Here is a 24633-nt window from a genome sequence, read left to right on the forward strand (position 1 = left end):
TCTATTTGGTATTAATTCATTTTTCTCATTTTTAACAACACTCAATCCTTCCTTTTTAGGAACCACATGAACTGGGCTCACCCATTCGCTATCAGATACAGGATATATTACCCCAACATCCAAAAGTTTCAACACTTCTTTCCTGACCACTTCTTTCATATTAGGATTTAGTCTTCTCTTGTTTTCAATTAAAGTTTTATGGTTAGGTTCCATGAAAATTCTATGCATGCAAAAAGAAGGATTTATACCTTTTATATCATTCAATGTGTATCATATTACCTTCCTGTGCATTCTCAAGACCCTTAGCAATTTTTCAGTTTCCAATTTATTTAATTTAGCTTTAACAACAACTGGATAAGATGAATTAGGTCAAAGAAAGTCATACCTGAGGGTGGAGGGTAGTGTTTTTAATTCAATTTTAGGTATTTCCCCTCCTCCCAATCTTCAGATTTGGGCATTACCTTCAAGGTCTCATCTTGCGGGTTGTGAGGAAGTGTTGGGCTTGCATTTAGAAATTCAATAACCTCAACCACTTCCTCATCAACGTCTGAAGTGTCATCATCTACTATGCATATCTCTAAGGGATCCATAGATTTCACTCTAGTTGCTTTCTCTTTCACAACTTGGTTCAACATATCAACCCTAAAACATTAATCCTCAAGAGAATGTTGTTTAATAGATTTAACACTATCAAATTCAAGTTTTTCCTCCCCTATGCTAAGGGAAAGTTTTCCATTCTTTACATCAATTATATCACCAGAAGTAGCCAAAAAGGGTCTACCTAATATGATTGAGATTCTTGAATCCTCTTCCATCTCTAGTATTACAAAATCTGCTGGAATAAAAATTTTCCCAACTTTGATAGGAACATCCTCCAAGATGCCTATATGGAATTTAACTAACCTATCTTCTAATTGAAGTGATATAATAGTGGGTTTAGTTCACCCACTTCCAACTTTTTGCACACAGATAAGGGCATGAGACTCACACTTGTCCCTAAGTCACATAAGGCGTGATCAAAATTAGAATTTCCAATTAAACATGGGATAGAAAAACTACCACGATCATTTAATTTAGGAGATAATTTATTTTGAATTAAAGCATTGCACTCTTCAGTTAAAGCGATTGTTTCATAATCCTCTAGTCTTCTTTTTTTAGATAAAATATCCTTAGGAAATGTTGTGTATGTTGCATCTCCTACAATGCCTCAGTGAAGGATAAGCTGATATATAATTTCTTAAGAATATCCAAAAATTTCCCAAATTTCTTTTCTAATTTTCCCTTTGCTAATCTTTTAGGGAAAATGAATTGGTGGTATATATGGTGGTGGAGCTACATACTTAGACATCTTTTCAAAATTTTGCTCTCCTTGAGGGGGTTGTGTCTCAGTATGTTCCTCTTCCACTTGTGCATTTGTTTTCTAATTTGAGGAATATCACTTAGTTCCTTTCCACTCCTTAATTTGACAGCTTTACAATATTCATTATTTGGATTTTTTCCTGGCTGTCCTCGAGGCATCCCTATTTGTCTATTAGGATTACTAACTTGTTGGGCAATTTGTGTTTCCAGCTTTTTACCATGGATGGTCAGGTTTTCTATTATAGAATTCAAGTCATTGAGCATGTTTGAAAAACATTTATTAATCATGACTTGATCATCATTAAATTTATTTTGGTTAGCAAACAATTTTTCCTGACCTTCCATTAATGTTTTAAGAGTATGACCAATAGGAGAAGATTGTACATGTGGAAACCTTGTTGGAGATTTCCTGTTCCCTGATCCATTCTGGTATTAATCATTTAGAGTGTTGTTGCCCCTCCAAGAAAGGTTGGGATTATTCTGTCTGTATGGTGGGTTGAATTGTTGCTCGCTCCTCTCCTTGTAGTCATAGTAGTTGCATGATTCAGGTTGTTCATTAGTCAATGCTCCATGTTCAGGTTCAGTGAACTGTTTGCATTCAGACCACTCATGTCCTTTTCTCCACACCCCTCACATGTTGCACTAGACTCAATAGCATTAGCATTATACTTTTCTAGCTTTCTAAACCTTTGAGAAAGGTTCTCCAGCGTGGAAATTACCTTCTCCAGCTGATTGCCTGAATATTATGCACTAGAGTCTCTTCTTGGATTGTGTCTCCTCTCATTCGCCCATTGGTGATGATTAGAAACTACATTCTCTATGATCTTTGAACCATCATCAATTAATTTGCACATAAAGGCACCACATGCTGAAGAGTCCAATAGTTGTTGTCATGGACAGTCTAGCCCACTATAGAAGTTCTAAACCAACATCCGAGGTGGAATACCATGATGAGAGAAAGCTTCAGTCAACTCATTTAATCTTTCCCAAGCTTCAGCGATTGACTCCCCATCCTTTTGACTGAAGTTCTGGATGAGATGCCTATAGTGCACAGTTTTGGAAGGAGGAAAATATTTGTTGAGAAAAGCCTCCTCCAAAGTTCACCATATTACTTGAATTTCAGAATTTTGATATCTTAGCCACGTCTTAGCTCTGTCTCTTAGGGAATATGGAAACATGTGGAGATGAATAGCATCTTCAGAAGCCCCACGAATCCTGACTATCTCACAGAATTCCAAGAACTGATCAATAAGTGCATTAGGATCTTCATGAGCTCCACCTCCAAATTGGTTTTGCATCACCATTTGGATCTGAGCAAATGGCAAAGAAAAGTTCTCTGCCTCAATAGCTGGGTGAATTATTCCAGGACATGAACTACGAACAATAGGGGCTACATAGTCGTGAAGTGGTTTTTCATCTCGTTCAGCCATTGTTTGTACACACGCACGTCTTTCTCTTGCTCTTTCTTTTTATTGCCTTCTTCTTCTACGTAAAGTCCTTTCTGGATCTAAATAGTAATTTGAACTTTGCATAAACCATATTTGCAACTTGCAGAGGTACCAAGAAAAAGGAAAACGCATAATACACTAGAGTAAAGTAATGAATTAATTGAGAATTAAAGAAATTTTGACACAGTCCCGGTGAATTCCAGAAACCCCGAGAATCCTAATACTACTCTCGTGAATTAGGATTCTAGTTTGAATAACTATATGGTCGGATAGTTGGATTCACCTCTCGGTCCTTCCCCAATGTATCTAAGAGGTGTAATTTGTTGGCCAGACAACTCACATGAATTAAACTCAGTTTAATTATTCAAATCACAACACTCAATGAAATAGAAGTGATAACAAGTATTTATTGAATGTAAATGGGCATAGCCCCAATCTAAGAAATAAAGGGAATTAGTCACTCATAATGTAGAAGAGAATCCCAAATTCTAAATTAGAGAATTGTAATGTAAAAAATGTAAAATCCTTGAGAGAAAACCCTTATTTATCCTAATTACCAAATATTGGGCTAAGCCCAACAAAACAAATCTAAAAAATAGGAATATAATATAACATCTATGACTTCTTTTGGTCCTTCAATTGTTCTTCGCAGAGCCTCAACATTGAATTCAATCTTCTTGCACCCAATATCTACTCTTTTTTTGCTTTAATTCATCCAAACTGCACAACATAGCTAAAAACACTGTTCAACCCGAACAAAGAGAAATAAAAGCTAAAAACAATTCTAAACTCCTAATTATGTCCTAAATTGTAAGTTAAATGCAATGCAAATGTGGTATAATTTCACACTTATCACCCGTTCCTCCAGGGCCATCCACGAAAAAAACTTGACCATGTCTACGCTTAATGACATTCATGATGGTGTTGAAAGCAAGTGATTGATTAGAATTTAGTCTTCCCACAAAATCCAAATCTTGATGAGAAATATGGAAAAAAGTTGTTCTTGAATAATTCTTGGTATTACATTATCTTCAGGATCCTGTAATGGTAAAGTTAGCAAGTCAAAATATGAGATTTGTTTTCCATGAAGAAGCAAAAGGTCATTCAAATCTCTAAGCAACTTATTTGTGAAGTTTGTTCCGGTGGTAGAGCTTGTTGAAGGGTAATCTTCTACCATATAACTTTGAAACTCTTCCCAAAGACTTCTAACATCAGTAGGTTCACAGAACACCAATATTGTGACAAATAAACTCCTTAATGCAATAGGTGTTCGTAAATTTGAAGCCTCAACTAAGCACTGACGAATACTATCGTTTCCCTCTAAAAAACCTCGTTCTTGAGCTGATTGCTTGAAAGTAGGGAAACAAGTGCCATTTATTGTAAGTAGGTATTCCCAAGAGGTTGGGCCTCTAACATTATTCAGCAAAACACGTATACTCTCCTTCGGTTCCTTCTTCGGTTCCATTCTTTACTACCTTTGTCCCAAGTATACTGTTTTGGAATTTTTGTGTATAGATAATGTCTTACTTCTACATACAAATAGTTTAGTATAAAGAATTGAGTAAGCATGGTTTTGGAGTTATGATCATCATTTAGAATGTCATTGATCATTTGATGGTCATAAAATAGTACTTGTAGGCGATTTGGCAAGTGGATTTGTAATCATGTAACGAAAGGATACAATTGGTAAAGATTAAATCCAAATATTTTCCATAAGGCCTGTGGTACACAAATCCATCTTGCATCAACATATTGTTGTATTTCATCAGTATTTATCCCTCTATGGACTTCCATTGTTACTCTATCTTCATACCTTTATATAGTTTTTAATTTACATGAGCATACCCACAACTTACATTATTTTTTTAATTCACTATACCTATATTCATGCAACATAGATTTACTTCAACATAGTCTCTCCTCGACTTCATCATGCAAAAGGGCACGTAAGAGCAACATATAGGGTTACATTATTGTCATGCTATTTTTTCTCACTCAAAAAATTGTTAAGTATAATGCAATATAATTCAAATAGCTTTGATGTAGAAATACATTGGGCTTTGTTGTTTGTGTAATTGGTCTTGATGGTTAAAACTTACCATAAATAGAAAGTTCAGGTTGTTAATCAACAACCAATTTAATTCCATTTCAGTTTTCTTCCACTATTCATCATCTTCTACTTATCTTCCAACTATTTCTTCTTCCTTTCTTATATACTTCTTCCTATTGCTAATTCTAACAGTGGTAACAAGAGCCACATAATCAAGGAGCTTGTGGTGGAGTCCTCGACGATCCAAGGAGAGTTTGTGATAAGGAACTCATGGTGTGTAAGGATCAAGAGTCTTCTCAAACGAATTGAAGTATGACAACCTCGAATGGATACAGTATGAATCTACCCATTCTAGATGGGAAGAACTTTGATCATTGGAGCATCCAGATGAAGGCTATCTTTGGATTTCAAGATTGCCTTGATGTTGTACAACAAGGGGTTCAAGAATTGGATGAGAACTCAACCGAAGCAGAGAAGGTGGAATTCAGAGATGCAAAGAAAAGAGATTGCAAGGCAATCTTCTTAATCCATCAATGTGTGGATCATGTGAATTTCGAGAAAATCTCTGCAGCAACATCATCTAAGGAGGCTTGGGAAATCCTAAATAAATGCTATTCGGGTGGAGTAAAGGTGAAGAAAGTAAGGCTCCAGATGATGCGTAGGCAGTATGAGCTATTGCAGATGGAAGATCAAGAATCCATAGAAGATTACTTTACAAGAATTAGAACCTTGATCAATGTAATGAAAGGTTGTGGTGAGAAAATACCTGAACAGAGCATAGTTGAGAAGATCTTAAAAACTCTCTCTGCAAAATTTGACCATGTTGTGGTTGCAATTGAAGAATCAAAGGACCTTGAGAATCTCAAGATTGATGAGTTACAAGGGTCACTTGAAGCACACGAGGAGAGATTTCTTGAGAGAATGTCAGATAGACAATCTCAGCAAGCATTAAGTGCTCAATTCAAGAAGAAAAAGAACCTTGACACTTTGATAGATTCAACAAAGATAATGGCAAGTGGAATTCAGGAAGGAAGACTGATGAAGAGAAGCCATACCACATTGGAAGGGGATTTCCAAGGAACAATTCAACTGACTTGAGTCATGATGTGGAGTCAGGAATTGCCAGGAAGGGAAATCAGAAATTCAGTGGAAATAAGAAGAAGGACAAAAGCAAAATTTAGTGCTTTATCTACAAGAGATGGGGCTACTTTGCATCAGAATGTAAACTTAGAATGAATAGCAAGGATGCAGAGGCAAGTCTAGCCAAGGAAGAAGACTCCAATGAAGAGGTCATGTTAATGGCAGAAGGTGAGGTGGCTGACTTGGAATTAAGTACCTTAGATGAGAAATTACTAATGGTCACTACAAAGGGTGATCAACAACCCTCATCTAATAATTGGTACTTAGACACATGATGTTCAAACCATATGTATGGACATAAGGAGTGGTTCATGTCCTTTGATGACTCAGTAAAGACCAAGGTAAGGTTTGCATATGATAGTTACATCATTGCAGAGTGAAATGGCAAGGTGATGATAAGAAGGAAATATGGATCTACCTCATATATCTCAAATGTATTCTATGTGCCAAAGATGAAGAATTACTTGATAAGCATGGTCAACTACTTGCAAAGGGGTACAAGATGAGAATGGAAGATATGATGTTGAAGATTTTCAACAAGAAGAATGCTCTCATCATGAAAGCCCCCTTTAACATAATAGGACATTTAAGATTGACATTAATCTTGGTGACAGCAGATGCCTAGAGACAATAGCTGGGGAGACTTGGACATGGCACCAAAGACTTGGACATATAAATTTTAGAAGTCTAGAAATGTTGAGTCAAGAAAGATTGGTTACTGGATTACCTAACATAAGGACTCCAACAGAATTGTGTGAAGAATGCATCACAAGTAAGCAGTTCAGGAACTCCTTTAAACCACAGGTATCATCTTGAACGACCAAGCCACTAGAAGTAGTATATACTGATGTATGTGGCCCTCAAGAAGTTCAGTCTCTTGGAGGAAACAATTATTTCGTAACTTTCAAGGATGACTTTACTAGAAAGCTTTGGATTTTATTGCTGAAGAGAAAGAATGAGGTCTTCAACAAATTCAGAAGCTTTAAAGCAATGGCTGAAAATTAGTGTGGTAATAAACTAAAGTTGCTAAGGAGTGATGGAGGGGGGAATATGTATCTCATGAGTTTCATATCTATTGTGACAAATAAGGCACCACTCATGAAATAATAGCATCATAGGATTCTTATAAAAGCTTGGTCTAGACTTTGATGAGGTGTTTGCACCAGTTGCAGGAATTGAGACTATCAGACTAGTTATAGCAATAGCAAGTTCAAAGAATTGGAGCTTGAGCCAGATGGACGTAAAATAAACATTCTTGAATGGTCCATTGGATAGAGAAGTGTTTGTGACACAACCTCTAGGCTTTGAGGTTCCAAGTCAAGAGCAGAAAGTTTATAGGTTACACAAGGCACTCTATGGACTGAGACAAACATCCAGGGCATGTAACAAAAGGATAGATGGATTTCTTCTAAAACAAGGCCTCGTTAGATGCATAAGTGAACTTGGAATCTACATCAAAAGCTCACCTACAGCAACATCAGTCATAATATGCTTGTATGTAGACGATCTTTTGATAACAGGATGCAGAGATGATGAAATAGAAGACATCAAGACAAAGCTGAAATCAGAATTCGAAATGTCTGATCTGGGCACTTTGTCATACTTTCTTGGAATAGAGTTTGTTAGATCAAAGGAATGCATAGTAATGCACTAGAAGAAATATATCACTGATGTGTTGAAGAAGTTTGATATGCTTGACTGCTACTCAACTTCCACACCAGTTGAGACTGGAAATGTGTTGTGTAAAGGAAACCTAGATGATCAAAAGGTTTATGCAACACTCTATAGGCAGATGATAGGGTCACTAAGATACATATGTAACACTAGACTAGACATCACCTATGGAGTTGGCCTTGTTAGTAGACATATGGAAGACCCAAGGAACTCCCACATGATTGTTATCAAAAGACTTCTTAGATACCTAAAGAGAAGCATTAACTTTGGTATGTTGTTTCCTGTCAACAAAAGCAACAAACCAATCTTAGTGTATGGTTACACTGATGCAGATTGGAATGGAGACAGAGATGATAGAAAGAGCACCACAGGTTATCTATTCAAGCTTGGAGAGGCACCTATTAGTTGGAACTCGGAAAAATGGGAAGTGGTGGCACTCTCATCTTGTGAAGCTGAATACATTGCAGCTTGCTTGGGTGGTTGTCAAGGGCTATGGTTACAATCCCTGCTAATAGAGCTTGGAGTATGCTTTGATGACTCAATGCTTATGTTAATGGATAATAAATCATCAATTTTCTTGGCTAAGAACCCAGTGGCACATGGTCGAAGCAAGCACATAGACACAAAGTACCACTTATTGAGAGATCAAATGGAGAAACAAAATCTGAGGCTAGAATTCTATCCATCAGAGGAGCAACAAGCTGACATCTTAACAAAGCCCTTGAAGAAGGAGAGCTTCGAAAAATAGAGGAAAAGGCTAGGAATTCTAAGTGAAGCTAGTTTGAATTAAGGGAGAGTGTTAAGTATAATGCAATGTAATTCAAATAGCTTTGAGGTAGAAACAAATTGGACTTTGTTGTTTGTGTAATTGGGCTTGATGGTTAAAACTTACCGTAAATAGAAAGTTCAGGTTGTTAATTAGTAACCAATTTAATTCCATTTCAGTTTTCTTCCACTATTCATCATCTTCTACCTATCTTCCAGCTATTTCTTCTTCCTTTCTTATATACTTCTTCATATTCCGAATTGTAACAAAAATAAACCAATTGGATAGTTCTTTACTTCAATGTGCATGACTAAATTCATAACAAAATTTCATTGTGAATTAGAATAATAACTCATGTATTGCATGACGAAAAAAAGATGTATCATTATGGGAAAAATAATTAATGATTAATTTTTTAACTTAAAAACATTTTTCAACCAATCATAGGGACATGATACATACAGTGGTTGTAATTAAACAAATTCCAAGCCAAGATGAGTAGTTGTAGTAGCATGTTTGAAAGTTAGATAAAAGCTTTGCTTCATCAAAAAATGATGCACCCTATGGCAGTGCTGGTTTAAGTAGCTAAATTTGCTCAAATATAGAGTTTGAATAAACAACATGATAAAAACATAATTTCTTGTGAGTTATTGGTTATTAACATATTTTATATTGGTTATAGAAGAGAGAGAAAACACAGAACTAAAAGGGAGAGATGGGAAATACCCGAAAGTTAGAAGAAATTATTGGCTCTAATGAAATAAATTTCAAGCCAAAATGAGTAGTAGTGATAGTAATAGCATGTTATTGCTTAAGACATTTAATGTTGAAAACTCATATTTTTAGCTTCAAATAATGTATTGAATGACATATAGTAGAATATGTATATATACTTTTTTTTTGCTTCACATAATGTTCTTATTGGAAGGTAGAACATTATATAAAACATGACACAACCTCTTGAATATTGTCATGATATAGAACATGATATTTTTTTAACTTCTTATGTAACTTCCCTCCTTGTAATATAGAAGATGCAGATTTTTAACTTTTTAGTATTGTTGTTCAGACTATTGAAATGCATAAAATGTATATTTGAATTGCTACATAAAAAGTAGCATTAAAAACTTTCAAAACTACTACTTACTGCTATTTAGCTACTTAAAAGATATGAAAATCAAACCATTAAATATATATATATATATAAATCAGAACAAAAATTATTCAGGTCTGTTATTCAAGTCTGTTATATTATGATATTATGCTGATTATTTGTGATGAATACATGAAACATGCATTAGGTTATAATGTTATATATGGTTTTTGGTAAAAAAAAATGGAAGATTGTGAGGGAAAAATAGAGAACCAAAAATTATACCATGGTGAAGTGGTTACAATAAGTTTTGGCTTTATTAAGTAGTATAAATATATAAATATATAAATATAGATTATTATTACTAGTGTGTAGAGACACTTCGTGTCTGCCGGTCAGTATTGCTTGATACTACGTATTTAATTTTTATATATTTCATTTTTTATAATTATAATATATTTGTTGTATTCAATGTACTTTATATTATAGTTTTTGTGTGTTTATGATGATGTTTAGTTTAAGGTGAGATATGTTGTTAATAATGTGTTGGTGGTTGTTAATTAGGATTATATGGTTTTTTGTAAAAATTAAATAATGTGAAGGACAAAATAGGAAGTAAAAGTTATACTATGTTTTGCCTTTATATAATACTAGTGTGTACAGACACTTTGTGCATGCCGGCGAATATTGTGTGATACTACATATTCAATTTTTATATATTATATATATTTTTTGTTTATGATAATATTTAATTTAAGGTAAGATATGTGGTTAACTAATATATTGGTGGTAGTTGATTAGGATTATATAGTTTTTTTTGTAAAAATTAAATAATATTAAGGGCAATATAGGAAATGAAAATTACACCATGAGGGAAGTTATTTCAAGTTTTGGCTTTATATATAACTAGTTGAATTGATCCAAAATCATTATGTAAGTCCAACAGAGTAATTTTCTAGGAGTACCAAATTGGATATAAATTGATCATAAAATATTTAAGGACCAATTGAGTCTTTTTTTTTTCATATAATAAAAATGCACTTATGATGTAGAGGAAAGAGGATAATGTCCCAAAAAAATATATTTAAGGACCTTATTTTTAGTTTTTGTTAGAAAACAAATTTCTACAACATAAATTATTAGATGAATTTTCTGTACGCGTTCAAATTTGGTTATATGCAATGACCCATATAACTTTGTATTTGAAATTTAAAACTAAAATAATGGAAACCCTTGGGTTCATCTTATAGCAAGAGGTTAAAAGACTTAAAACACATTTTTTTTTATAGAATCCTCTTTCTAAACGATCACTCACTCTTATAGCTCTCTTGCACTAGCAACACAAGTACAACAAAGCAAGATAAAGGGTGATAGTGAGGTCACAATCAATTATTGTGGTGATCCACCATGCATGGTATTTTAATAAAAGAACTAGGTGGAGCGATTCAACGAGGTTCATGCATGGTTTGATTGACTACAACGACATATTAGGTAGGTAAGATATGGAAAATGTGTTTATCTGCCCTAAAATATCTACCCAACATGTCATATTCGTCTACGGATATTTCAAACGGGTAAAATGGGTTGCCCACAGACATTATTTGAGAAAGTATTAAACATCAAATATCAAAAATGGAATATATATATATATATGTGTATGTATTTTGTCAAATGTGTTCCATTTGTTATATGAATTTGTACATTACATATAAAAAGTACATCATTTTCTTATTATATATATACACATTTGTATTTTGTATTATATATATATATATATATATGTATATATATATATATCCACATATATGGTTCCTTTTGTATTTTAGATGTAAATTATATATTTTGTATTTTATATATGTATTTGTATTTTAGATGCAAATTATATATTTTGTATTATATATGTATTAGTATTTTGTATGCATTATACTATATGACTATTTATTATAATGAATACATTTGTATATTTATATACAAATTATATATATTTTTAGTTTGTATGACTAGTGTATATATTAGGGGTGAGCATGAGCCGGGTTGAGACGGATTAAGGTTTGTCCTTACTCGGCCCTAAATATTGGTCGTGTCACTTTTTTGAATACGGACCCGAAGCTAACCCAACCCTAAATAGCGACTGAGTCAGCCTTTAAACCCGACCCGACCCTAGACCCGATTAAATATAATGTTTACTCATTTTAGATAAAGATTTCTCAATATTATTTATTATTATGAATACTAGTGTGTACAGGCACTTCATGTTTGCCGAGGAATATTGTGTGATACTGCATATTCAATTTTTATATATTATATTTTTTTGTTTATGATAATGTTTAATTTAAGGTGAGATATGTGGTTAATTAATGTATATGTGGTAGTTACTTAGGATTATATAATTTTTTTGTAAAAATTAAATAATGTTAAGGGCAATATAGGAAATGAAAATTACACCATGAGGGAAGTTATTTCAAGTTTTGACTTTATATATAACTAGCGTGTTGACATGCACTGTCGTGCCTGCCAAACCGCTTTCCTATCGTTTGTAATGTATAGTTTGTATTTTATAAATTTAAATATAATTTTTTGCGCTAAATTTACGGTTGAATTTATTCAATTGGTCTAATATTCAATTTTTTAAATACACTTTTAAAATAAGAAGATAATAATGATTAAATAAGAAAATAATATTATATGGTTTTTTAGTAGAAATAAAAAGCTATTGTGTGATACTACATATTCAATTTTTATATTTCATTTTTTTTAATTAGAATGTATTTGTTGTGTTTATTGTATTTTATATTATATTTTTTTTGTGTTTATGATAATGTTTAATTTAAGGTGAGATATGTGGTTAATTAATGTATTGGTGGTGGTTGCTTAGATTTATATAGTTTTTTTGTAAAAATTAAATAATGTGAAGGGCAAAATAGGAAATGAAAATTACACCATGAGGGAAGTTATTTCAAGTTTTGGCTTTATATATAGTATAGAAGTATAGATAGATAAATATAAATATAGATATAGATAGATAGTATAGATATATAATATATAATATAAATAATATAAATATAGATAGATATATAGATATAGATATTATTATTATTATGCACACATGCTTCTGAAAATTATAATGGGAGAAAATGGTAGCAGTCATTTACATGATAAAGATGTGTAGTAATGAAAAATGAAAAAAATCATTAATTAAAAAGAAAAATTATATAAAACACAAAATAATATTTTTATATTAACTTAAAGAAATTTAGTTAACTATAAATATAATGACATAATTATTTAATTATTTTGAGACACATGATTACAATTGGTAATAGCCTTTAATCTAAGTTTTGATTGAAGGACTAATAACGCGATTAAGACCAAAATCGAGGGACCAATGTTAGAAATATAAAAATATATTGGACAAAATTGAAAATAAAATTTAAATTAAAAACAATAATTTTCCAAATTATTTTTTTCATATATAAAGCAGGTGCCCCAAATTGTAATTGTTTTTAGTCATGTCTCCTTTTCTTCGTTCCTCTTGCCTCTAGCGATTCATCCTTAACCAATTTGGTTCCTTCTTTCGTGGCTTCTAATCAATCATAAATCTTCTTTTGATTCATCACCTTTTCTTTTCGATTACGTCTAATTCATCCATCAACATCGCTAGGTTAATCTCTTTTACTTCTCGTACCAAATTTATTTTTTCATTTTTATTTCGTTTTGTTTTTTATAATTTTTGTGTTTTTTTATTCCTTTGTCTATCTCTTCATGTAATTTGTGTTGCTCAGTTGATTTAATTATATTGAAGGAAATTGATAGGGTGTGTGGGTTTACGGTCAATTAGGGTTTGTGTTTTTGGGATCAAGTTGTTTGAGTTGCTTGCGGGTGTTAGTTATAGTGAATTTTCTTGCTTTCAAATGTTTACTATATTATGATTGATCATTGGCTTCATGTAATTGCATCTTTATGGTAATTTTTATCCCTGAATTATGATGTTAGTAGCTTTTGATACCTGATTTTCGGGTCTGTAGGATCTGGGTTTTGATTGTTTTTTACTGATTTACATGCATTAGAATTAAAAGGGTATTGAGACTTTGTTGATGATTGTTTTGCTATTTTTTTATGAAGGTTTTCTGTTAAACTTAGGTCATGGCATGTCAATGTTAGTGTTAGATGCTATCATGTTATGATGATTTCTGTGTCAAAGAAAATATGGTATTTTATTATGAAGTAGCTAGAATATAGGCTTAAGACTGGATAGTCTAAATTGATATGCCAGTTTCTGCATATTCTGGCAGTGGTTTTGAAGTTTTCCACTATCAGTAAGGGTTAATAAAATGATTTTAAGTCTAACACTTTGTTGTGTCAGCATCTCGAGAATTTGCATGTGTAAAAGCCTGAACGAACTTTGATTCTAAGTGGAATTTTTTGTTATTTGGCAGGTATGATACTTCAAAATTTGGGAAGGGCATGTTCTTTGCTATTATTCTATTCCCCCTTGTCAGTTCAGAAATAAAAAACCATAATGTTCTCAAGAAAGGGAATTTTTAATTTGCGATATTTCTTTTAATAAACTCTCGCCTCTTGTCAATGATGGTTTTTACATAGAAGATTACTCTCTGTGTGGATGTTCTAAGATTGATTTTGCAGTTTCTGATTCAGTAGAAACTGTTGTCAATTGTTCATATTAACCTTTCTATTATTATTATTACTATTACTGTTACTATTACAGATTTCATAAGTCAATGACTGTTCACTTTATTCATATGCTCTCATTTCTGAACGATTTATGGTGTTTATTGAATTATTATTGTTGATATCTGGTTTGGTCTTAATTTATAGTTTGTCACTTTGTTTGTGACATACATTGTTTATTTGTACTTCAATATACAACACTATTTTCTTTTCAAAGTTTTAAATGACACCATATATTCAGAAGAAACGAAGTGTGACTTTAAACTTAACTGCCTCATCTAAAAAGCTTTGAAGGTTTCTTGTCAAACAGTGAGTTGCTGTAAACTACATAACTCCTTTTGGCTGTTATAGCTATGGACAAGGGAACACCACCTAGCCTCTTTGTTAATGATGGTTCGTTCTTGGAGAGGTTCAAGCAACTTCAACAAGAGCAAGAGAAGGGGAAGAATGCCAAATTAGAGGAGTCTAAGCCTATTAAAGTTGCTTCAGGGTCCTTGGCTTCTAATCCCTCCATCCGTAAGGCTAATGACACACAAAAAACTCCCCAGGCTGCTTCTGGTGGCAAACTTGCTTTCAGTTTAAAACAAAAGTCAAAGCTAGTGCCACCCCCTGTTAATTTAGCTGATGACGATGAAGAAGAAACAGGTGCCACAGATGCTTCAAATGATGCACCACCAAAACGGCAAAAATTGGGTCAGGCAGATGGCACTGAGCAATCATTGAGACAACTTGATGTTGGTAATTACTTCTCTCATAAACTTTCTGCAGATAGTAGGTTTGTTGTTATTCTCAAATCCAGCTGAATGCATGATTGTGGTAGGATTAATCAAGTAACATAACGACATGATAGTTTTATATTTTGAATGTTGTTTATTATGACAAGCCTATCCTTGTCATGCTAACTTTTAGTTTTAGATCTTGTTACTTAATGATTAGTTTTCTTATATATGTTAATGGATGTTATAAATCGTCTTACAAATTTTATGTCACTTTCAAATGATTGTGGGTGTCATCTTTTTATGTCTTTAGTTGCAATTGTTTCCTCATTTTTTTTCATTGTTGATCTTGTGTCGATAGTCTACCTGTCACTTTTTCTGTTGCCTTTTCCCATCTCAGTTCATGAGAAGTATATTTTTCTTTCCCTTGAATGAGATTGTGATTCTTCTTTTATTTGCATCTTTAAAAGCTTCTAGTGAAAGGGTTCCTTCCACAAATTTATCTTTTTATGAATGTGTTTTCACATGAGGATAGACTGAAGGAGGGGATAACTGTATGTCAATCTAATAGAAATTAAAGGGCCCCTTCTACAAATTTATCTTTTTAGAATGATGTGTTTTCACTTGAGGATGGACTGAAGGAGGAGATTACTGTCTGGCAATCTAAAAGAAACTTGCCATTCATTTGACTTATCCTTCGTATCATATAAATGAAGTAGAGGAAAAGTTAAATGGGTGTTAACTTAGGTGCATATGTGAAGTATGTTCTGAACTCCACTTAAGGTATTTAGTTGAAGGAAGATCAATATGTGCTGTCTTCTCAGAAGTAGGCATGAAGTTGCTTTCACACAATTTTTTGCCTTGTTTTTTTGTTTCTTGTAAAAAAAAGCGTTGTCCTCTACATTAAGCTCAGTTTCATAATTGAAGAGGTATTCTCGTTATATTCCTTCTTTGCTCATTGGGGTGGTGTTCAGCAAAGAGTAGAAAACGTCTTGAATATCTGTGTCATGAATGCAGCTTATTCCACAAGTACCTATCAAGAATGGTGTATTGGCACGCCTGCTACAAGAGTAATTTGCATTCCCTTGTTCATGCTCTTGGTATTAATCAGTTTTATAAGTGATATGCAGCACCTTCTTCTCCAAGTGATCCTACAGTGAAGAAAGTTGCTGACAAGCTAGCAAGTTTTGTGGCAAAAAATGGACGGCAGTTTGAAGATGTTACACGCCAAAAAAATCCTGGGGATACACCTTTCAAGTAAGTTTGGAGTTAATGACTTAATTCATGGTTCTACTCTATTGCATTGATAATTTGGTTTCTAATTTTTGACTATGTAAATCTTTGGTATTTATTCCGTGCAGATTTTTATTTGATGAAAAATGTGCTGATTACAAATATTATGAATACCGGCTTGCTCAAGAGGATAAGGCTCTTGCACAGTCCAGGGAACCACAGGCATATGGGACTGGTTAGTGTTTGAATATATTTTCAGCACCAAGTTATTAAGATGTCATGGCTTTGTATGTTTTGGTGTAGAAGTTGGAAGTTCTGATATTTTTTCTGGTCATTTCAGTCTGTGTTTCAATTAGCTTATGTTGCTCTCAAGTTTGTTAATCAAAATTCAAAATGTTTGAGGGCTTTTTATGGAAATATTTTTGTGGAATGTAATACAATCAAATGAAAACATGCATTGTCTTTCAAATAGAGCTTTGTTTATGTTTGTTGCTGTTTTCGAGTTTTCAAATTCAGTGTCCCTGAATTGTACTATATTATTAATATGCTTTAAGAGAAGTAATCAATGGGTTGTTTTGTTTGAGCTTTTAGGTTGAATTGTGTCCTTTGTACATATCACCTGGAGCATACCATGCTTGGATAAGTTTTAGCTTTTAGGTTTAATTCAAGTAACATTGTCCCCAGAGTTATGCATCATTGCTATTAAAATTGGGTTTAAGCATCAATGTTAAAAAATTGTATGCCATGGATGTATCATTTTGTCTCTTTGTGGGCAAGAAATCCCATTGTTGCAACAGAAAAGTTTTTTTTGGATACATCGGAAAGGTACTACAGAACAGATTTAAATGTCAGATTAAACAGCTAATATGTGAGACAATTGTTGGGCTTCCTAGGCAATTGTAAGTCTCATAGTCATAGAAGAAAAAGAATTATAAATTTACATTATTGAAAAGCAGTGTGTCATGATGTGCTTCTTTTATGGCTATGGCCTATGGGATTAGTGCTTGAATAAGTAGTCATCATATATGTCATGTTTCATCCACCAATCTGCATGGCATGTAGATATGATAAATGTTGTCATGTTTGTGGCTTTATTAGGTAACATTTGTGTGATTGGGCTCCCCTTCTCTCTCTATCTGTGAAATATGCTTTCTCTTGTCACTTAAAATGGTTTCTTTTAATTGGCGTGTTACGCGGTGAACAGTTTTATCTGCAGGGGGTACAAGCATTTCATCTTTCAGACCATCAAATGGTCCTCAGAAATCATCTCATCAACATTCAACCTACCAAATTCCTGCTTCTGTTTTATATGATCGTGCTGAAGAACCATGGTCTGCTGGATCTTCAGTTCAAGCATCATCAGCTGGAAATACTAGTAAGGGATATATATTAATGCAGCAGTGTTATTTTGGTTATGTTCACTATTTTGTATCTGTTTTGATCTCTATATATCTGTCAATTTGATAAGGTTCAAATTCAGGTTTAGTGGTTGGAAAATATTTTGCTCATCTATTGCTAATATAACCATTAGTTGGAAACTCAATGTTCAAGACTATTATGATACATGCACATGTGTAACAAATTATGGACTTTCTAAAATCTGAGGCAATCATTTTTTGATCAATGGTTATAGTTCCACACTTTATCCTTTAAAGTGCGCCTTAGAGGAAGCTAAATCCAGTTGGAAATCATTTTTTAGTTGCATTACATTTACTCCTCCAAAATAGATACAGTTTTCCAAAATCTGATGAATTAGGTGTCTTGCTTTTTTGTTGATGCATGCATTGTGTATATTTGTTGCAGATGAACCCAGTGGATCATCAAATGCTGATTCTTTAGCACTAATGGAGTTCTACATGAAGAGAGCTGCACAGGAAGAGAGGTCGAGACGACCTAAGCATTCAAAAGATGAGATGCCCCCTCCAGCTTCTCTTCAAACAGGTTTGACATTTGTTTGTTTGTTATTAGGTGTTTCATGATATATACATTTGATTCAAATACCATTGGTATTGCACTTGTTCATCTAATGGAATAATATTTTGTTGCTCCCTTTTGGCTCGCAGCTTCTGGGAAAAAAGGCCATCACATGGGTGATTACATTCCCCTAGAAGAACTAGAGAAGTTCATGGCTAACTGTAATGATGCAGAAGCCCAGAAAGCTGCAAAGGAGGCTGCAGAGAGGGCTAAAATTCAGGCTGATAATGTTGGCCACAAGCTTTTATCAAAAATGGGTTGGAAAGAAGGTACTTCATATGTTTTCCCACTTTTTCATCTTTCAATTGCATGAATGCATTTCATGGCAACATAAAATAATTTGACTTGTGTTCTAGCTATTATATGTTGATGACTTGATGTGGAATGTAACTGCTGAGTACTTTGGAATTTGCTGCAAGTTTTTGTCTTGTCGGTACAATGATTTCTTATGTATTTTAAAAAAAATGGTTTTTCTATGGTTATGTTTTATTAAAATTACAGGGTTTAGATATGGAAGGAGAAAAAATGAATTATCAAAATAATAAAATTGTATTCATAATATTGTGAATGATGATGTGATCGATATTGTGAGATAAAAGGCATAATACTAACTCCTATTTATACTAATACTAGACTCCTAATTAAATAAGGAAATAAAACATAAAAAATAAAATAAAGTAATCTCAAAAGAGATCTACTAAGATATTATAAACAAATCTAAGATATAATTATCCTAATATGAGATATTCTCTCTATATCTAAGTATCATCTAGATATGGTTAATTGGTTATATGATATTTGTATGCCCATTATTCCTTTCTTGTGCTGACAATTCTGTTAATCTGATTTCCAGGTGAGGGTCTTGGCAGCTCCAGGAAGGGTATTGCAGATCCTATTATGGCAGGCAGTGTTAAGAAAGATAACTTGGGGGTTGGGGCTGTCCAACCTGGGGAGGTGACTCCTGAAGATGACATATATGAGCAGTACAAAAAGCGGATGATGCTTGGCTATCGTCACAGACCCAATCCTCTGGTAACTATAAAACTTTCTTTTCTTAGTTTGTTTTACAATGGTTATGCTTTGAGCGATTTTCAAACCGTTCGCGAGATTGTTTTTAGAGGAGAAGGGAAGACTCGAGGGTCATATTGCAATTGTATTTTATGTCTCCCAAACCTTTACTTTCCCTTCATTACCATCGGAAAAACCAACTCATAAGTGGACCCTAAGGGTCGGTTTGTGAGTTAGTTTTTGGAGGGGAAAGAAAAGGGAAGACAGACTTCAGAGTCATCTCACAAGTGTATTTTATAGATTCAAACATTTTTCCCCTTCATTTCAATCCAGACCCTGTTCCGAGGTGGACCCTTACTGTAACCAGTTTTTAACAGTTCATATTGTAAATGTTTGTTTTTACAGAACAATCCTCGCAAGGCTTATTACTGAACACCATTGGGGAAGCCTTCATTCATGTCTTCTATTGTGGGGAAATAGTAGCCGTTTACCATGTTATGATGAACTGGTGTAGTGATTATAAGAATGTGAGCGTTTCATTCAACTAGTTTTTTGCGTTTCTTGAACCTAAGATTTTCCTTTTTTTGTTGTTGCTATTTTTAGCCAAGAAAGAATAATGTATCTACTGTTTGAGCATTTGGACCTTGCTAGTTATTGTAATTGAACTTGGATTAAGAAATTTCAAACGAGGAATTATGATGTGATGTTGATAATTAAGGTGGTTTATCAAGGAGGAAATAATGAACATATAGGTTGTTAATGTGCAATGGTTTATCATATTGCATCAAGGTACTCAACAAAAAGTTGTTGATTGGGACCAAGTACATGCAATACAATATAAATAAGATTATATATCTTCCTATAACGTCAACTTTTAGGAATATGACATGTCACAACGTATCATTGTTTTTTAATGATTGATTTATAGGTGATTCATATTATTTTCTCATATATTATCTATGAAATTTGTAGGTTGATATATCATTATTTATGCAACATATATTTTCTCCAAACTTTAAAGAATAAACAAAAGTTGGCTATATTAATTCAATTTAAATTGTTAAATTTTACTAAACGGTTGTTACATGTCATGGAGGATAGGTAAGAAGTATTAGATATCGTGTGCATGCAAATAACTATTATAATTTATTACAACCAATGAAGTAGAATAACATTTACATTTTTTACCTCAATGATAAGTATCATTCTTATTCGTATTTGAGTTTTACAATCTGTCTCGATCTTAATTAAATATCTATCTTTTTCATTATTTATCATTATTCTTATTTCTCTTAGCTTGTTCTTATTTAAGAATAAAATTTATAAAATACGAATGATAAAGTAGAGATAAAGTAAAGATATTCTTATTTTTATAAGAATGAATTAAAGAACAACCCATTGAAGATGTTCTAATCTTTACAATGTGTGAGTTAGTTTTTGGAGGGGAGAGAAAAGTAATACTTTAAAATCATTTCGTAATTATATTTCAAATTACCACCTCCATTGTCACATACTCTACTAATTTCCACATATTAACAATCAAAACCTATAAAAAGAATCAGGATTAAAACCAAAACCGAATTAACTTCGTAGAGAAAGTAATTAAACATATGAGCAATGAACATTAGCCACCCCACTATTGGTTGTGAATGGTGAAATAGTTAAAATAAGGCAAAAACAAGCCAATGCACATTATAAAACTCATATAATTTACTATTTTAATTTAACATATCAACTTCCAGCTTCTAAAATAAGTGTGATTTGGACTTTTGCTTAAAAGAAAATCAATTTGGTAGCATAAAATGTTACCACCTTCCCAAATTCCTAGTGGTCAGTAAGTAAGCAAGCCTAATTCGCAATGCCATACAACCAAAGGCTTGCATGTTTATAATGACTCAGGATCCTCTGTCTTTAAAAAAATTTGTCTTTATGTTCCAAATCAATCATATGCTATTAAATGGTATAAAAATATCACTGTATATTTTTTTTATGTAGGTATTAATTTTCAATTGGCTTGAGACACAATAGAAGATAGAAAATGAAATGATCCCCATTCCTTTATGATTGGAAAGAAACATGCATGAAGATGACAAAATGTTGCAGTTTAACAAAATATTCAAAATGCATTCCTATGATTGAATCATTAACATTAGTCACTTACATCAAACTGGACAAATGTTTTTTCATCATTCTACAAAAGGTACGTGTAGCTCCTAAGTTACATGCAAAGACTTGCTCGAAATCTCACTTAATGTAAAGAATTCACAATGATATATTCTGCATAACATCATGAAAATTAGATACAAATTTTAGGTTAAATAAAATATAGTTTACCCTAACTATTATCGTCTAATACTTGTCTTTCATTGGTTCAAAAGGCAATCTTATATAAAAAAAATGAAGACTTATACGAACAGCAATGGAAATCATGTACTAGGAAGCAGTACAAAAGCTGATCTAGTTTTGTATCATCTTCTTTAGTTATTAAAAATGGGAAACATTTTCTTATCAAATACTTTTTTTGGTAAGTAAAACTTTTATTTGTGAAAGAACAAAATTATAATTGGATAAACAAATATACAAAACGACAAAAAATGAGAGAGGGGAATCTAAAAACCTCTCTTACAAAAAAACCTCAAAACAAAATAATCAGAAAACATAATAACCCCAACAACAAGGAAACAAGCCCTAGCAATAACATTTCAAACTCAAAATTGGATTAGAATTCCATTCATACTAAGACATGACTGTTGTTATGTGTCTTCCCTCCATATCTAAGATTTGAATTTTATCTCATCCACCAAATCTTCAAAGACGCAATTTTATTGTTAAAGATGCTATCATTTCTATACTTTCAAAGCGACCAAATTCCTGCCACATCAAGAATGTAGATCACACTTTTTTCAATAAAATACCATTAACCTGGAGATAATGTTGTAAAAGATGTGATATGGTCTTACTAGATAGCTATTATAAATTGCAGAATTGAAAGAGATGACAAAAAATTAAAAGAGAAATATCTTCATTCATAGCCTCCATGCATCAACAACCTTAGGTTTTAATACAAAAGCTAGAGAAATTAGGGTTACACTAATAGTCTGGACTGTCCACACATGCCCAGCCTGAAATTAAAAGACAAAATTTAAACTAATAAACTATCTTACTGTTTCACCACAAAGTCTGAGAACCAATTGGACTTTTTGTTTAATTTGTATGGGTCTCTGCAACTTGGGATTAGCCCTTATATAAATTGGGTTTCTACCATCACTTAGCCGCCATTGAAGAGGCACCTTGTCCTCAAGGTGTGTAGAAGGTTTTGTGTAGTGGCTTCCACATTGAAGAGTTTTTTTTTCTGCTTGCTTTATTTTGAGGCAACAAATTTCTGAATTTTTTATTTAATGACAGGTTGATTATTTGTTCGTCATCTCGGCTATGTTGGAATAAATTTCAACGCCGGTATAATGGTTTCAAGAATATTCTTTTAGTCAAAAGCTTAACTTTATTGAATTATTAACAATTTCATACCATCTCGGTTTTGTTGGAATAAATTCCAACTTTGGTGTATTGGTATGAATTTAACAAATTAACACGAGTGATAATGAGTGATATTTATTTTCGTATTCCTTTATTAACTGAATTAATTCCTTATGGAAGGTTGGTAAAGAATAAATAAATAAAGCAATAAAGTTATAATTTAACCGAACCACTTCTTCCAAATGGTTGGTATAAAGAATAAAACAACAAATAAATGTTAGTTGCGAAAATGTAACTGATAGAAAATAAATGTTAGTTGTGGAAAATAAATGACAGAAAGTAAAAGTTAGTAGTTAGATCACTCATTATAACTGTGTATTTTTCCCTTTCACAAATATACAATTTATGAATTAAATTGCACATTGATTTAAGGTTTCTTTCTTTGTCAACAAAGAAAATTTATAAGTTAACACTTTACTATTTTACATTTGTGTCTCTTTCAAGATTTAGTTGTAGTATAATATAGGGTTATGTCGAACCACAAGGAATTGCCTAATAGAAATGTACCCATGCTTTGTATCTTTTATCAAAAGTAATAAAGTAACAATTAAAGTTGTTTTTGTGATTTTATGAATTAAGAAACATGAAAAAGTAAAGAAATAACTAACTACAAATTCAAGAAGGGAAAATTGATTTGAAAGATGAAATTATTTCTTGACTCAAATGATTTTGAAAACATTACAAGTTATGTGTTATACTTTTGGTTAATTCCACACACCATTTCTGAATCCTTCATTTAGTGTCCTAGAATGATAAGATGATTTTCAAACTTTATGTAATACACTAAACAATATTTAAGTGCCACTCGTCGGAGTAGGTTGTCACATCCTACTTTAGGCTTCATTAACATCATTTAGTCTTGAACATAAGTTGCTAAAAATAAATGCTTGATGTGGCAAGTGAACTAAGGTGTATGTTATACTTTTTAGTTCACTTGTCAACACTTTAAGAAGAAGCATGTTTGGATCTTTAAATCAAGTTTTAGGTGATCAAGCTAAAACCGCATTAAGAACTTCATAAAGAATCAAAACTTAACCAAAAGTAATAACTTGAATGCATTGCATTCAAAAGATGATACAAATGAAGAAAATAAATAACCTTAGACCATAATTAATCTAAGTCAATATGTAGAAGCATGAGCCATCTATCCAAGGATGGGGTGTTTTTGATTCCAAATGAGGTTACAAAATCATGTTTTTGCACCTCATTTGTCAACTCCATTCCCTTTGAATTTCTATGAACTAAAAATCTAAGAACAACCTAAAAACACTCTCAAATGAGAAAGAACCGAAAATGAAAGAAAGAAGAAAAGATTACAAAGAATATACAATGTCTTAAAGTGAGTGGGTGTGCCTTTTATAGGCAAAGTCATGGGCGCTTAGCTGCCCTGTTTGGCCGCCCGGCACCTGACCAGGCTCACCCAAGTTGGTGAGTCAGTAGCTTGTCCCATCTTGGGCAGCTATCTTGGACAACCTATTGTGGGCTAGGTTACATGCATGGCCTTTAAGCAAAGAATAGGCAAGTTGCTTGATAAGTTTGCCAAGCTTTCTTCATGCTAGGTTTCTGACCTAGTTAGCCGCCCAACTCCTTGGTTCCTTCATGGTGAACAAACCAACCTTTCTTCATGCCAAAGCAACCTTTGTTCCATGATTTTTTGAGTTGATTTTAGTTTGTTACTTGACACTTTTGGCATGATTACTTCAAGTCTAAGTAAGCTTTTGATTTTTATGCTTTGCTTTGCATACCTAGCTTGGGTTTCTTCATGGTGAAGAAAGGTACACTTCTTCATGCCTAAGTCATCTTTTTGGTGACAAGCTTAAGCACACATTATGTCGTACTTAGCTTATTTCTTTTGAGCATTTCTTTTGGACTTTTGGCCTATGATTTGGCATGCATTCTTGTCTTTCTTTTAAATTAATCAATTTCCTACAAAATTCAAGGGAAACTTG

The 24633-nt window shown here is 32.8% G+C and overlaps 2 protein-coding genes across 6 annotated transcripts; both read left to right on the top strand.

Annotated features, from left to right (window-relative positions):
- LOC109363549 lies at window positions 5194-5955 on the top strand. The gene has a single exon (XM_019609810.1). It carries the CDS (start codon window positions 5194-5196, stop codon window positions 5953-5955), a length of 762 nt encoding a protein of 253 aa, XP_019465355.1.
- LOC109325500 (SURP and G-patch domain-containing protein 1-like protein) lies at window positions 13033-19867 on the top strand. Of its 5 annotated transcripts, XM_019557909.1 has the most exons (10): window positions 13033-13191; window positions 13967-14957; window positions 16066-16192; window positions 16297-16403; window positions 17373-17543; window positions 17972-18109; window positions 18232-18411; window positions 18996-19174; window positions 19556-19618; window positions 19653-19867. In XM_019557909.1, the coding sequence occupies exons 2-9, from the start codon at window positions 14573-14575 to the stop codon at window positions 19580-19582; spliced, it is 1314 nt and encodes a 437-aa protein (XP_019413454.1). In that variant the 5' UTR covers window positions 13033-13191; window positions 13967-14572; the 3' UTR covers window positions 19583-19618; window positions 19653-19867. The 5 variants fall into 5 exon arrangements, with proteins under 5 accessions (XP_019413454.1, XP_019413451.1, XP_019413455.1 ...); XM_019557906.1 differs by having other exon boundaries at window positions 19556-19867; XM_019557910.1 differs by having other exon boundaries at window positions 17385-17543; window positions 19556-19867.

This window comes from Lupinus angustifolius, chromosome LG13 (genome assembly GCF_001865875.1).
Source record: "Lupinus angustifolius cultivar Tanjil chromosome LG13, LupAngTanjil_v1.0, whole genome shotgun sequence".
NCBI lineage: Eukaryota > Viridiplantae > Streptophyta > Magnoliopsida > Fabales > Fabaceae > Lupinus > Lupinus angustifolius.

Bases quoted from the DNA above. Each gene is read 5' to 3' on its own strand.
- LOC109363549 (XM_019609810.1), top strand. From the start codon at position 5,194: ATGAATCTACCCATTCTAGATGGGAAGAACTTTGATCATTGGAGCATC.
- LOC109325500 (XM_019557906.1), top strand. From the start codon at position 14,573: ATGGACAAGGGAACACCACCTAGCCTCTTTGTTAATGATGGTTCGTTC. The intron at 16,193-16,296 runs GTAAGTTTGGAG...TATTCCGTGCAG, and splicing joins CCTGGGGATACACCTTTCAA to ATTTTTATTTGATGAAAAAT. The intron at 18,110-18,231 runs GTTTGACATTTG...TTTGGCTCGCAG, and splicing joins TCCAGCTTCTCTTCAAACAG to CTTCTGGGAAAAAAGGCCAT.